The sequence below is a fragment of the Micropterus salmoides genome, unplaced genomic scaffold (genome assembly GCF_014851395.1).
Source record: "Micropterus salmoides isolate LMB-PRFRI ecotype aquatic unplaced genomic scaffold, ASM1485139v1 Ms_hic_scaffold_3, whole genome shotgun sequence".
Taxonomy (NCBI): domain Eukaryota; kingdom Metazoa; phylum Chordata; class Actinopteri; order Centrarchiformes; family Centrarchidae; genus Micropterus; species Micropterus salmoides.
This window is the reverse complement of record NW_024042261.1, coordinates 10,290,431-10,304,470: the sequence shown is the minus strand read 5'-3', so window position 1 is coordinate 10,304,470 and position 14,040 is coordinate 10,290,431. Positions and strand designations below refer to the sequence as shown.

Below are 14,040 nucleotides of genomic sequence, written 5' to 3'. Positions count from 1 at the left end.
GTCTCACTCACAGACAGCGACCCATATCCTCTCCAGCTGTGAACTGAGTCAGCCCATGCAAACACCAATCCTAACAGCTTTTTTGTACGTTTCTCTATCAAGTCCACCTAGCTGGTGTGTCCCCTATCCACAGTACCTTATGTGGCCTAAAAATAACGTAAAACAGAAAATACAAAAATGAAAGTAAGATTAAAAGCAAAAAATGACAAAAGTAAATCCCCTCCTCAGTAGGTATTTACACAGCCTTTTTGTATTTGATATTTGCCCTTAAAAATGCAAACATATTCTGGCAGGGTGCACCCTTATGCTGCGTTCCAGGCAACTGGGAACTCAGAAATTTCTGACCTCCAACTACAAAAGCTACACCCTTGGCACTGTAGCTTACACTGCACTGTCCTTGGTGTTCATTAAAAGTATGTCCATTTTAATGAAAACAAGTGGTAATCCTCAAAAGACAGAAAATGCTCTAGATTATACTTCCTAATGTTTTCAAATGTTTTTAGTATTTTTTTAAAATTTAGTGAATAACATTTGTGCAGAGAAGATTCTTTAGGACTAGTGTAACCAGCTACTTAGCAACATATTTCTACATCGAAACGGAACGCTTTGAGGCTGAAAGTCGGATATTTCAACTTGGACATGTCCCAGTTCTGAGCAGTCTGGAATGAGGCTTTTGTCCTCTGTGTCCACTTCTTCCTCTGACCAAACACATTACAAATAGTACACGCTTTCACATCTTCCCCTCTGGCCATACCGTTTTTTCGCTCTTTCATATCTGCCGGTTGCGTGTGAACTTTATGTTAAACAGTAAGGCAAATTCCTTTGTTTTAGTTGTTCACTGAAGACATTTGGGTTTAAGATCAAAAGAAGAGGTATAAGACAAGAGTTCAGAATTTCAGCTTTTATTTCCTGGTTTTCACATCTAGAGGTTTTGTGTACTAAAATTTGTGGATGAACGTGTTATTAATTGAATTAATAATTGAAAGAGGCTTTAATCAATATTATCGACACTGGATCAAGATGACTTTGTTGTCACTGCTTCCACAAACATAATTTTCGGTGATTAACATAGCGCTGAAGAATTTGTGGAGACCTCAACGAAGCATAAAGGGGACATTCACCATCTGCCAATAATGGAATTATCTTGCTTGCACCTGCTGGATCTGTAAATAGGCAAATCCAAATAAGGACCTGCCTACTTACACATACAGCAGGCTCAAAGCAACTTACAATTGCTATGTATGTCAGAGGTCACACCGCTGGACCAAGTACAGGTTAAGTGTCTTGCTCAAGGATACATTGGTGGAAAACAACAAGAAATGCATAAAATGTGAGAAACTGAACTATTAATTTGAGAATGTCACTGTTTGAAAGATATCAGCTGAAGATTGCAAGTAAACAAACAGTACATCAACCACTTCATACAGACTTTTTTTTGTTCCAAGTAAGGTTTCCTGACACAAATATACCTGGACTCCTTCATTTTATTGGCTTTTTATTTTTACAAAAACAGGTACGACAGAATGCATAGACCGAGCCACACTCACAGCTGGCTCATCAATGACAACATGGAAAACAAAAACAAAGGATGTAAGGGAAAGGCAACATTTTATTTAAAACAATAAAAACAACACTGTTTACAGTGCATACATCCTCCTATGGTCTCTTACACACAGGACACTACTGAATGCGCTCATCATTCAAGCAAGCACACACACACAAACACACACGTACAGGCACACAACGCAAACACATGAGTGCTATAGATTCACCATGGGATGCAGGTAACAATGCATCATATGATACAAGTGAAAGAAACGCATATAACCGTACAGTTAAAGGGTCATTTTACCCAAATAGTTGTGTGAATTTGGGTGAACTGACCCTTTCATCAGATAAGCATAATCAACCCACACTATCTGCATAGACTGTCTAGCCATCTCATTTTAAAAGCCATGGGAGTGCAGCCAGCATCATCAACCACAAACGTACAGTCACCCATGGACTCTCTCACTAAATCAATAGTGTGTTGACCGTACTGTGTGTGAACATTAATACATCTGATAAAAAAAATTGCTCAATGAGGCCAGTCTATTGCATCCTTCATGCTTACACACACCAGCAAGCTACCCCACTCAGCGATGAAGTGTTTGGGTAAGTTATCAGTGTGAGTTAAAATACACCGGAGGATAACGGCAACAGCTCACGCTGTTAAAGTGAGGTGTTCTTTTGCGTTAGCAGCGTGGGCCAAGCCATGCCCTTTCAGTTTGCAGGTTGTGGTGAAAATGCACACACTTATCAACAGGCTAGAGTCATGTGATTACAGAAAGAAAGTTACTACTAAGGTAACTAAGATAAATGAGGTGACAACACTGCTTTTGTCTTTTGTACTGTTTCAAACATGACATACAAAATGCTAAAACAAAACAGGTCCAGTATCCAAAGCAGAGAGCAAGAACATTTCCATTCCATGACAAGGACATCCAAAAGCACATTAAATACTGACAACAACAAAAAGGCTATTTTTATTTACTGCTCGAAATGCTGTTATTTTGTTTTCTCAAACAACAACAACAACAACAGAATAAGGTGTGGGAATCAACAAAATAGTTACAGTTTAAGAAATTTAATTAATGTGCGCTTATGAAGAGCATATTCCGGCCGCCTCCTCCACACACTGGTTTAACTGTAAAACAAGTTTCCAGAGTAAACTCAAGAGGATTGTCCTCGCCTGTAAATCTAGCCTGGATTCTCCAACTGAGGGAAAAAAACTGAATGAGATGAGGATTCTACAGAAAGACACTGGAAAGTGATTTAAGAACAACACTGCTGTTGGAGATGAGGTAACAAACTCAACTAACTCTCCTCTAAAGGAAATGCACAAAATGTCTGCATGTTGCCATTACTGGGCAGACAAATGCAACACAATCATGTTATGAAGGTATTTTATTATATTATTATTATCATATCTATCAATATTAGAATGCGTTAATATGTATTTTAAATTCACAACATGGATCTGTGTTATTCCTCCTGTTTATTTACATTCCAGTATTGTGGATTATATCCTGGTTTAGTTTGGGGACTCTTTTTTTTACCCTCCATCTAACCTTAGTGATTACTCGTCACACATGGCTAACACAAACACGTCCAGGCTCAGGGGTCAGTGTCACATGGACTTTACTTGTAATAAGCAAGCAGATATCAATCATGCAGGTATTTAGTGTAAAGAGATGTAAACGCATGGAAATTCCCGCATTATGAGGATATCACGACCAGTTATCTGAAATGCTGAAAACCTTTGGGTGAGTGTGTCTATGTTCGCGATATGTAAAAGGGTCACTAAGGTCACCTGTAATCACGCAAGTGTACGACTCAAAGTTTCGACACCCTTTGTTGCGACAGGTCGGCCAGAGCTCCACTTCCTCCAATGTGCATCCCAGTCGATGTCACATTTTCACACGAGGCACGCCTCCCGTTCACCTCCTATCTCCACCCTTTTTCCTTTACACTACCTCAACAAGCCTCAAGCACCGATTTCTCCTTGTTCTCACTAACTTGAGAATCGCCCGTCAGATACCACAACGCACTACTGTATCGTTGTATTCTGGTCCTGTAGTGGCACTCTGAGGGACGCAGGGACTACTGCACGATACTAATAAAAGATTTTTTAAACTAATCATCAGCATGACAGTGAAGTCTACTGTTGGAGGGGGCATTATAACCACTAGGTAGTGAGAATTGGAATTACTATACGTCTTTCATTATTAGTATTGTTAGAGGCAGAATATACTGTAACTCAGGTTCTGTCTTCAGCACTCTGAAGCTGAGCTTCCGGGAGCAACGCATGGAACCGAAGGGAGAAAAGGATGGAATTAAAATGAGGGTGACCGTTTTTTTGCCACTGCTAAACCCAGATCCCCAAACCAATGTGAGGAACCTTTTGACCCCCACACCTTGTGCCAGACCCTTTAGTTATATAACAAAACTCCCAACTTATTTTTAACAACTACCCGCGTCACTGACACAAAGGCTGCTGTGCTGTCTCTGTCCTCTTCTGGCGAGCAGGTTGTTTTGCTAGCAGGTGTGCAGTTGCTCTCATTCTTTTTTTCTCCGTCTCCGAACAGGGGCAGGGTTACGCGTACTGTCTACGTGGGGCGAAGACTTTAACCGTTCAGGAGGTAGACCACCAGCTCGTAGGTGCACATCATGATGGCGGTGTTGGGGATCTGACGTACCAGGTGGGTGGTGAGGCCGCGGTACAGGGCGCGGTAGCCCTCCTCTTTGGGCACTGTTGTTAGAGTCTGGAAGAAGGACTTGTACTTGGTGCCCTCCTCGCGTAGCCTGGTGCGAATCACCTCTGCAAAGTAAGGAAGACAGGGAAGGGTTAAAGGAGAAGAACCGATAAATCTGCTCATATCAGCTAATTGCTGATCACAGACTCTTACCATGAGGATAAGCTATAGATGTGGCACAGGTCTTGGAGGTGGCAGCAGCAAGCATCATCCCCACAAAGTCTGAAGCATCTTTGGATGCGTCCTCCTCCTCGTCCATGTTCTGCGGTGCCTTGGCTTCCAAGAGCCGCCGTTTGATGTTTTCATAGATCACAAAGTGGATCACAGTCTCTGAGATACCGGCGTAGGATGCAGACATACCCCTGTAGAAGCCTCTCAGCCCGTCTGTCTGATACACCCGCCGCATGCACTCAAACGCACTCATCCTGCACTCACCACGATTCCTGAGAGAAGAAAGGGGGGGAAAAATTACAACGACTCGTGTGAAAAATGACCACGTAGATGGAAACAGCTAAACACAACTACAACGATGCAGGTGAATGTAAAGATGTGAAAACACTCTCTTAGAATACATTACAGCACCCTCAGAACGGCTGGTTTCAAAGTGTGCATGAAAAGCTGTGCTTTTGGAAGAGAAGGTGAATAAGGACACACAACAGGAGCAAGCCTTACACAGGAGATAATCTACAGTCAATTCATTGATTAGATGACCTGAGTTACTTGCAGTCTTCGTGTAAAGAAGAAATATCAGAGTCAGTGTTTTCTATGTTAAGTAATGTTGTCCTTTAGGAATTTATGTACGACAGAGTACAGCAAGACTTAAGGGAAAAACAAGAACCTGTCAACTTTAAAGCCTTCATGTGAAGAATTTTTATGTGACGCTCACATCTAACATAATTCTACATTTTACTGTTTTATTATTAAACTATTATTAGCAAGAAACTCTGTGTTTGCAGAAGATGGAAAACAACCATCTTCTGCAACCATACTCCTACCTGTGCTTGCAGAAGATGGTTGTTTTCCATCTTCTGCAATAAGAGCATATAAGCGTCGAAGTGCAGAGCTGAATTTTGTGAAGCTCACACCTTGGTGTCATGTTTACCTAGCATCCAGCTGTAGACGGGTCTTTATGAGCCATATTGGGTTGGTTGCTGTGATGGCTGTAAAACCTGTGGAGGAAAAAAAACAGCAAGATTAACTGTTGTTTAAAATCTAAAAATACTATTGTCAGCCTAAGTGTTAAGCTGCCAGCGGTACAATAATCTGTCCACAAACTAAAACTCTAAGTAGGATGTAGTAAATGTCCTTCAAGCTGCATTCATGTTGGTGAAGTTAAAACAATGTGTACTCCTAATAAAATGAAAAGTAAAGTCACAAAGGCAGCTTACAGAGAGAAAGCTAGACCCTCTATAGACTATCCTATGTGTGCTAGTAGGGGAGCAAATGAATGCCATGAATGTGGTGCAAAAATCTGGCAAAAACAACAAACAACCTCTTTTAATGCAATGACCTACATGGTGATGGAGTAGAGGACACGGAGAGAGAGAGAGAGAGAGAGAAAGAGAGAGAGAGAAAAAAACCAAATATAAAAAGAAGCACAGCTCTGTGGTGAGTACTCACGCAGACCCAAGTAACTCCTCACAGATGCAGCTAGAGACCCCTGGTGGTGCGGGGGTCTCATGCCCTTGCGAGAGGAGAGCTACGGTAGAGTTAAAGCCTAAAACAGACACAGGCGGCTTGTGTGTAGCAAAATGACCTGCATGCAACCATTTTACTTCCCATTCCCCCATTATCCCACAGGATTTCACCCAGCATACTGCAACCTCATGAGAAAATAAACACCCCCATCCCAACCCCAACACCAAGACAGCAGAAGGGACATGTTGGAAGAGTACAGCTGAGGTCTTGTTAATTAAAAAAAATCCCTTGATATAAAAAAAATCTAGTAACTGCTATGTGGCCTGCTAACAGTGATAATTAAAATCACAAATCACACCACGTTTTGAGGCTTGTTTTGGGCATCTATGCAAATTACAGCCTGACCCATACTGGATTTTTGGAAGTGGATTTCTAGTGTTAGATAATAAATATATATATATTGTTAGCTATGGCAGGAGCCAGCGCTCTGTTGTTGGTGTCATGTATTATTGCACAGACAAGATTAATCTCTGCATTGCCCATACCTCATCACGTCAGTTCACCTCAGTCACATCTCACACTGCAGAATATGTGGATCGCCACTGGAAACGTATGTACAGACAAATTCTGACCTTGACTGGGTTGTTGAAAGGTCTGAGTCAGAGTGTGCTAAAAGCGGCGCCACCGTGAACCTGTCAGATTCACCCATACACCCACACACACACCCACCGTAGCTGTGGCTGCCTGACAGGCCCACATGGCAACGGTTCGGCATTCCGATTTGGATCAGAGTGACACACGAGCAGATAACTCACCATTGAATTACAAAGCGTCAGAGAATAACGATACAGTTTTTAAATCCGTCAATTTAAGATGTTATGCTTGTAACTAAGCCATTTTAAGACAATATATATAATAATATAGTATATTTGGGCAAAAGGTGAAGGTAACAGGATAAACTTGTTTTTGAATCCACAGGGTCCTCATGAAGGGGGTGCGGTACTTAAGTTTGTCAAATGATGTTGTCTTTCAAAAGACAAGACCTTTGAGTCTAACATAACAGAAACTAGTTCTACCACTGCTTGCTCTGTACAGAGATCAGTGTGTTAGCTAGCAGCAGCCCTGCACTACATACATGACGCAAACCTGACTCTGTTATGTGATGCCACTATTCACATAAGCTTACCAGCACTGAACCATACCATGTCCATTTATTCAGCATTTCTGACAAGCACGCTGGAAATGTCAAGGTTGCTGTATGTTAAGAAAGCCCTGAATGGCGGCGAATGTCAACCTGTTGCCTCACATATTTAGTTACCTGCCATTCCAGCCGACACCATGTGTACCTGTGTGGAGTCGGGTTCCAACACACCGTTCAGTTTCTCTTTGGCAGTGGAGTAAGCAGCAAAGTAGATCGCTCTGTTGGAGGTATAAGGCAGAAAAGGTCAGTACAGGGCAAAACAAGTTATATATGCCACGCTTATGTGTTTTAGTGTAAAGATAATTAGTCCCAACCAACTCTGTGCCTCCAGTAGCGATGTAGCTTATTAATTACACTCCATTAACGAGCAAAACTGTCCCCATGTCAGGTTCAGCTTAATGAGCTTTAAAAATTCATTACGTGTAAAGCCGAGAGCAGAGTCACATCAGCCTGGTTAGGCAAAGAGGCTATTCAGTATAAAAAAAACATCTTTATGTTTCACTAATTAAAAATGTCATAATGATCATGTGCATACTCATGTTTAAATACAAGTGTTTTTCACTTTAACAGCACATTGTGCACTCTGGTTAACTTGTACAATCATTGGCCAAGTGTGCTTAGTCGGAATGTTAATGATGCTCGCAGCTTGTTAGTCAAATTAAAAGACGGTGTTTGTGTGTGCGTTCGTCTTTAAATCTTTGTCACAGCTCTGGAGGCCTTGTTGTCTTCACATCCAATGCCCACTGCATCAGCATTCAATCATGTAAGATGCTAACAAAACACTCTAAATATGCTTAGCGCCGGCACCTGCCTGCTGCAGTATTAGCCGCTGCCTACTGCCATTAGCCACCACTTTGCTCCCATCATTACCACTGACGAGTAAATGATGATTGTGACTGTTATTTGTTTTTACCTAACTGCTTTCAGTTATACCAAATACTGCTTGCTGCTGTTGCCATGTTTTCATGCAGAGATGGCTGAGAAAGCCATTAGGATGAATGACTAAAAGGACCATGTAACCCTGATGCTTCTCTGTCACCAAGTAACCTCAAGGGGCCCTGTGGTGGTTACACAACAACACTGTTTCTCACAGACATGGCTCGCTGAAAAACAGCCCATGTGTCCATAACTCACCTACAAATAGTACTGAGCCAATGTGTGCTCATCAAAAGTGACTGAATCAGCTACCACTGAGTGATAACAGCTAATATTAATGCAATGTGCAAAACTGATTAGACAGGACCGCCTAGACTGTTTTTTAGACTAATGTTTCATCCCTGCTGCTGAGCCAAATCTGTGTATACATACACTAATTTTATCATTTAAAGACCAATGATTGTCCGGTACGTTGTGTGGTGCAATGGCATGACAATAGTTTATACTTTTCACAAGATATTCATTTGTTTCCTTCCCTTTATCACAGTTCTGCCAAAAGACCTTTTCCGCAACACACATCTTGACTTGTCACAGAAAAAGCACGGGTGTAATTGATAATTAATGAGGGCTGAGTTCCTTAGGTGTCCAGCCCTAAGCCTCGTCAGCCAGACAGCATGCACAACACCAGGACCCTGGATGTGCATTCCTTATGTCTGCTTTCCTGGTAAACTTTACATGCCAAATGTCAAGGTGCAGAGATTTAACAGTGAACATGCATGCTGGTAATTGTGGGCATGTTGACACAATGTTAGCATTTAACTCGAGGCAGAGCTGTCACGCAAATTCAGCCAAGCTGAAGCCAAGACTGACCATGTAAAGCTGATCCTGACAGACTGAGTGTTAATGTAACAACATGAGCTTTCTGTGCGTTTTATCTGTCTAACAATTTCGTTTTCAGGTGTGTAATGAGTGCAAACTAACGAGGCTGCTACATTGGCTGTAGACGCTGAGCTTTTTCTGAACATTACTGGAAAATAATGACATCTTTAACATCACAATAATATTCAGAAATATATGCAATTTGGTCTACAAAATCTGTCTCCCTGCGCGCACTCTGCACGTGCACTCAATGCGCATGGAAATGAGTTCTGGGGGGTGTTGCTTAGGAGAGAGGCCAAGGGGTGGGACTTTTTCAGTTGGATATTTTCAAAAATCTAAACCTACCTTAGCTTAAAAACACCAAATCCTCACATTTCAGCTGCTAGAACTACAGAATTTTTGCATTTTGCTTGAAAAATGATCATGTTCTGTTCTTAACACTAGAAGGAAACCTTCTGCATAACTGTATTCACCTGCAGAGGGATAATGACACTGACGACACAATTTGGGAGATTCACAATTCAATCTTCACTTGAAACAGCATTAACAGCTTCATAGTCCTTAAAGTCATTCTCAAAGGAGATAAACATTGCTATCAATTTTAAGGAAGATGACAAGAGTAGGTGACAGAAGACAGATTACCTGGAAGGTGCCACGCCCACCAAGTTTGGCCCCAAGCCCCTGAAGAGAGAGCGAGGTCCTTCTTTCTCCAATATCAATCTGAATACGAAACACACAAACACACATCAGGACCACATGCATGCTTTAGGGTTTTACTTATTACTGGTGGCTAGACATTTTTTCTACCAGTGTTGTCCAGTTTCTTTGGCCCAACTTTTGTTAAGTTTGGTATGGATATTTAAAGGCTCCTGGTGGAGTATTAAGTAGAAGCTGACATTTTTTCGGGATTCTTGTGGGATGTGGTATTTCACTATGCATCACGGGAGTGGGACGGTACAGAAAAACAAATTCAGCGGGAGTGGGCAGGACAGGAATCACTGGTCAGTTTTTAAATACAAATATGCAGTTCTAATATGAATAAATGCTTTTCTATGCTATTTTTTGTTTTGTTTTTAAATCGGGAAGGGGATGGGAATCATTCTTCCAGGATTCGGACAGGACAGGGGTGAAAATCCACTCCTGCGTCACCCTCTGCTATTAATACTATAAAGCAATATGTGGGTGATCAGGACGCATATGCCACATATGCATGCATACACGCAACGTACATTCCTGTTACTGGTTTGACACTGTTGGACAGATCAACAGGTGGGAATAACACACCTCTGTACCAAGATATGTCTGCTGCCACTATTTCTTGCAAGGTATTTAATCAGGTGATTTCCACTAAATGAAAAGACTTGAAATTGCCGGTGGGCCTTCGGTTGCAGCACTGTGTTCAAAATGAATTAAATTAGGATTATACCACCAGCCAACAAAACAAAGCCTCTACTGCTACAGTGACTGACACTTCATTTAAACGTGACTTAGTTCGGTGAATTTGAGAAGTGGCATGGTACCATTAAACACATTTTTCCAGAGGCTCTGAGCAGCCAGGACATGACCTCTTTAGAAGAGACCTGGCCATTCTCTTCCTTATGGAGCAGATCTAATTTCCTTCATCTCAACTGGCAATCTACCCATATCAAAGAGGTAACAGAATAAGTGAACATGAAATAGCAAAAGGCCTCTGTCATAACAGACAGAGTTTTCTTAAGAAGTCAAAAATGTATTAAACTCTCACAAGATACAAAAGCAATAACAGTTGGATTTGTATTCAAATTCCCTGCTTGGCTGTGTATAGTTTTCCCAAAGGGTAAGGAGTTGGGTTACAGAGATTGGTTGGCCTTGCCAGTGGGACATCAGCCAGACCAAACAACAACAGCAACAACATGGTGCCTGCTGAGGAAGGAACCATGGCTCTGCAAGCAAACCTTTCGGGGAGAGCAGAAGGGGGAGGAGCTGTTAGCTCCAAAAAAACCCCCAGTTACAATCATTTTGGTTAAAACTCAGTATCAAAAATCTGTTTTTACCAGAGGTTTAAGTTTAGGCAATACTGTGTATAATGTATACAAAATATATCATGGACAGTACTAAGTTATAAAACAACCCTGGGGTATTTGTAAGGTCTGTACTTTTAGCCACGGGTCAGATTTGAATGGGTCAAGGACCAATTAAAGTCCTGGTACATGTTGCGTGTGCTAAAAGTATTAAGTATCAGACTGATAATGAGTATCAATAAGAGCAGTAGTATTAATAATACCCATCCTTTGATGTCAGACATGGAAGTCAGACAATGTTGTTAAGTACCCACTTGAGGAAGTGCAGGGCGCCTGGCGGGGACACTCGGGCCACACTGGCCCCGTTGACAGTACTGAGCTGAACCTCAGACACATAGAGGGTGATGGAGGACGACTGCAGACGGGTCTTCACAACTTCCAGTGGACAAGTCAATATGGCTCCTACCGTGCCCCCACATCTGGCAGAAAAACAGAGATGGAAAAGGTGGAAGTGATATAGCAAACAATATCCAGTCTCAGCTGACAGAAATGACTCCTCCTTCGATGTGGCTATACGTGTGCAAAGTGTTCATTTTCTTGCATAAATAAATTAGCCAATGATGCGGTCGTGGAAATTCTAACAATTCCTGGCATGCAAGAAAAGCACACTGTGAGACGAGAGAGACAGTCAGGAATGCTTTGTGTTTCAGCAAGCTTCTGTTCAGTGCCACACCACATATCTATGTATGTTTATTAAAATAAGAATGCAACTGCAAACACATTGGTTTGTTTTTTAGCAAGCTAGTGAGCCAACAACAAACAATAGAAACATTTAGTAGATTGAAAAATAAATGTTTTTAGATTCTACACTTTGACAACTGTGAATTATAAAACAAATCATTGAAAGTTTTCACATCTACAAATTCTAACTATGAGTCAAGACCGAAGACAAACATAATTTGACGCCACGTAGAAATGTGCTGCATCCTAGACATCAGTTTATGACCAGCTCAGGGACTTCAGGAAAGTCACCTGCTCATGTAACAAATGTAAGAGAGACTGATAAGAGAGAACACAAAAACAATATGCACTAAACAAACTTAGTAATCCTACCTAAACAAACTGAAAATTACCAAATTGTATTTGGCAGGACATGGCCAGAGTATAGGACATCAAAAGCATGAGCAGTTCAAAGTGAGTGCGACAACAGTTATCTTTAGAAAAGGGTTCATTTTCAATCAGAACCAAAGCAGAACTAGAAAAGTCCTGTTGACATAGTTTTGGTAGGCCCATCAGTTTCTGTGTCACTGCCAACCATGAAAAAAGTCAAACATTGGCCAAGAAGAGCATGCATGAATGAGGAGTCACATTTGATCTCACTTAGGCTCTGACTTTGAAGCTACAGCTTGAAATGCAAAACATTTAATATCCTTACAGGGCTTGTGCACTTAACATGGTTGGGATCATAAAAATAGAGGCTTAATTTTGCTAGAATTCTTACATCCAAATACATGCAATAGGTCTGATAAAACAGAAGCTGGTTTCACCTGTCTTTTTAAGGCTGTACGTACATTTAACTAAAATTGTGGAATCACAACTCAGCTTTATACTGCGATTAATAAATGAGCGAATTTCATCCATTTATCGACCAGCTTAGCTGCTTTGACAGACTAACTGTTAAAATGACAGAAAAGACTAGACAGCACTCCACTGTGGTAACGTTACAGTTTAGATGTTGCATCAGTCAAATCCGAGCATACATGTTTGTCTATACCATTAATTTTGGAGAGATCTTTAGTGGCAGCTTGCCCGCGTTTGTTTTGATGCACTAAGTTAACGTTTTGGCAAATGCACAGATTAATGTTAATTTACGCCGACAGTAGCCTCACGTTTAACACTGGCGGCTTCGTAAATCAAAGATTTATCACAGATATAGTTTGTATATGGTATAATTGCTATATACAGAACACGCTTCCACAAGCTAGCCATTTAATTCATACCTTGGAATGTCATTGTGACTTGTGACATTGACTGCAACGGGTAAACATGCACACCATAGCTGCCACCGGACACGCTGATGCTAACATGGATCTCCACGCTAACATTATTCCACTAACCAAAACCCAATATCATGCACATACCGATACAAACACCCCATTATGTGTTGCTGGCTAGCAACTACAGTTAGCCCCGAGCGTGGAGCTAGCTAGCTAGCTCGGCTCTTACATGTAACGTTACGTGACAGTCGGAAGATACTCACCCTCCAGCAAAAAGATGAACTAAGGTATCTCTTTGACTCATTATGTATCATATTCGGGAAACGTCCACGGGGCACCACACGGGGACGACGGGAGCGGGCGTGAAGAAACAGGGGGAAACGACCCCAACCTAGCAAGCAAATGATATTCAGTACGCCAGTGTTGTGGTGGAGGTCAGTTGCGTGGAAAAAAACCAGGGTAACGTCGTGTAACGTTAACAGCTAACTTAGCTAGCTGACGTTAGCAGCCAAAGCTAGCGGGTTTCCGGTGGTAAAGGTCGATATCAGAGCGACAGGTTTGCGTCTCCTTCTTTTGAGGCGGGATAAAGCTTCACCATAGTGTGCGTGTCTTTAATGTTGGTGAGTAGTTCCAGTCTTGCAGTAATAACAGCTACTATAGACGAGACTCGGCCTCATTCAGGTTGACGTGCCTTGCCTCACTGAAAGCCCTGCTGGTCAGGTCGCAATGTTTATCGTGGAAGGGGAAGCCGCAAAACAGAGGCGGCGATTGGCTGAGGTGTCCCGTGACCCCGACCCATCACTACTCTTTCACGTGATACTGCTTCTACTTTGAAGAGCAGAGATCATCGGTCAGGATGCGGAGGGGCCACAGGGCCGGTTTAGCTCACTTAACCGGTGTAAGTATGAAATGACGACTAACCTTAGGTAGGTTACAGTATTTAGTCCGAATTAATCACACAGTACAGTGGGTGTAGCTCATAGGCTGGTGTAGCTACAAACCGCATAGTTGTAAAAGCCACTCAATAACCTGGTTAAACACCGTCCTGATCACGTACACACCGTACACACGTGCATTGCGTGCCTTTGGCTCAAGCACACTCTTTTAAAAATGTATTTTATGTTATCATAATTACATGATTAAAATAAATGACA

The 14,040-nt window shown here is 41.8% G+C and overlaps 1 protein-coding gene across 1 annotated transcript; it reads right to left on the bottom strand.

Annotated features, from left to right (window-relative positions):
- Nucleotides 1–1,466: 1,466 nt before the first annotated feature.
- LOC119882267 (solute carrier family 25 member 36-A-like) lies at nucleotides 1,467–13,615 on the bottom strand. Its single transcript, XM_038692261.1, has 7 exons — nucleotides 13,150–13,615; nucleotides 11,204–11,368; nucleotides 9,532–9,609; nucleotides 7,252–7,352; nucleotides 5,398–5,464; nucleotides 4,449–4,738; nucleotides 1,467–4,360 (listed from the first exon to the last, which is right to left on the bottom strand). The coding sequence occupies exons 1-7, from the start codon at nucleotides 13,188–13,190 to the stop codon at nucleotides 4,167–4,169; spliced, it is 936 nt and encodes a 311-aa protein (XP_038548189.1). The 5' UTR covers nucleotides 13,191–13,615; the 3' UTR covers nucleotides 1,467–4,166.
- Between the last annotated feature and the right edge of the window lie 425 nt (nucleotides 13,616–14,040).

What these genes read in the sequence shown, in the direction of transcription:
- LOC119882267 (XM_038692261.1), bottom strand. Translation starts at nt 13,190, where the DNA reads ATGAGTCAAAGAGATACCTTAGTTCATCTTTTTGCTGGAGG. An exon ending in GGTGTCGGCTGGAATGGCAG is followed by an intron (nt 5,465 to 7,251) that starts GTAACTAAATAT and finishes TTTCCTCCACAG; the next exon opens with GTTTTACAGCCATCACAGCA. An exon ending in ATCTATAGCTTATCCTCATG is followed by an intron (nt 4,361 to 4,448) that starts GTAAGAGTCTGT and finishes CTTACTTTGCAG; the next exon opens with AGGTGATTCGCACCAGGCTA.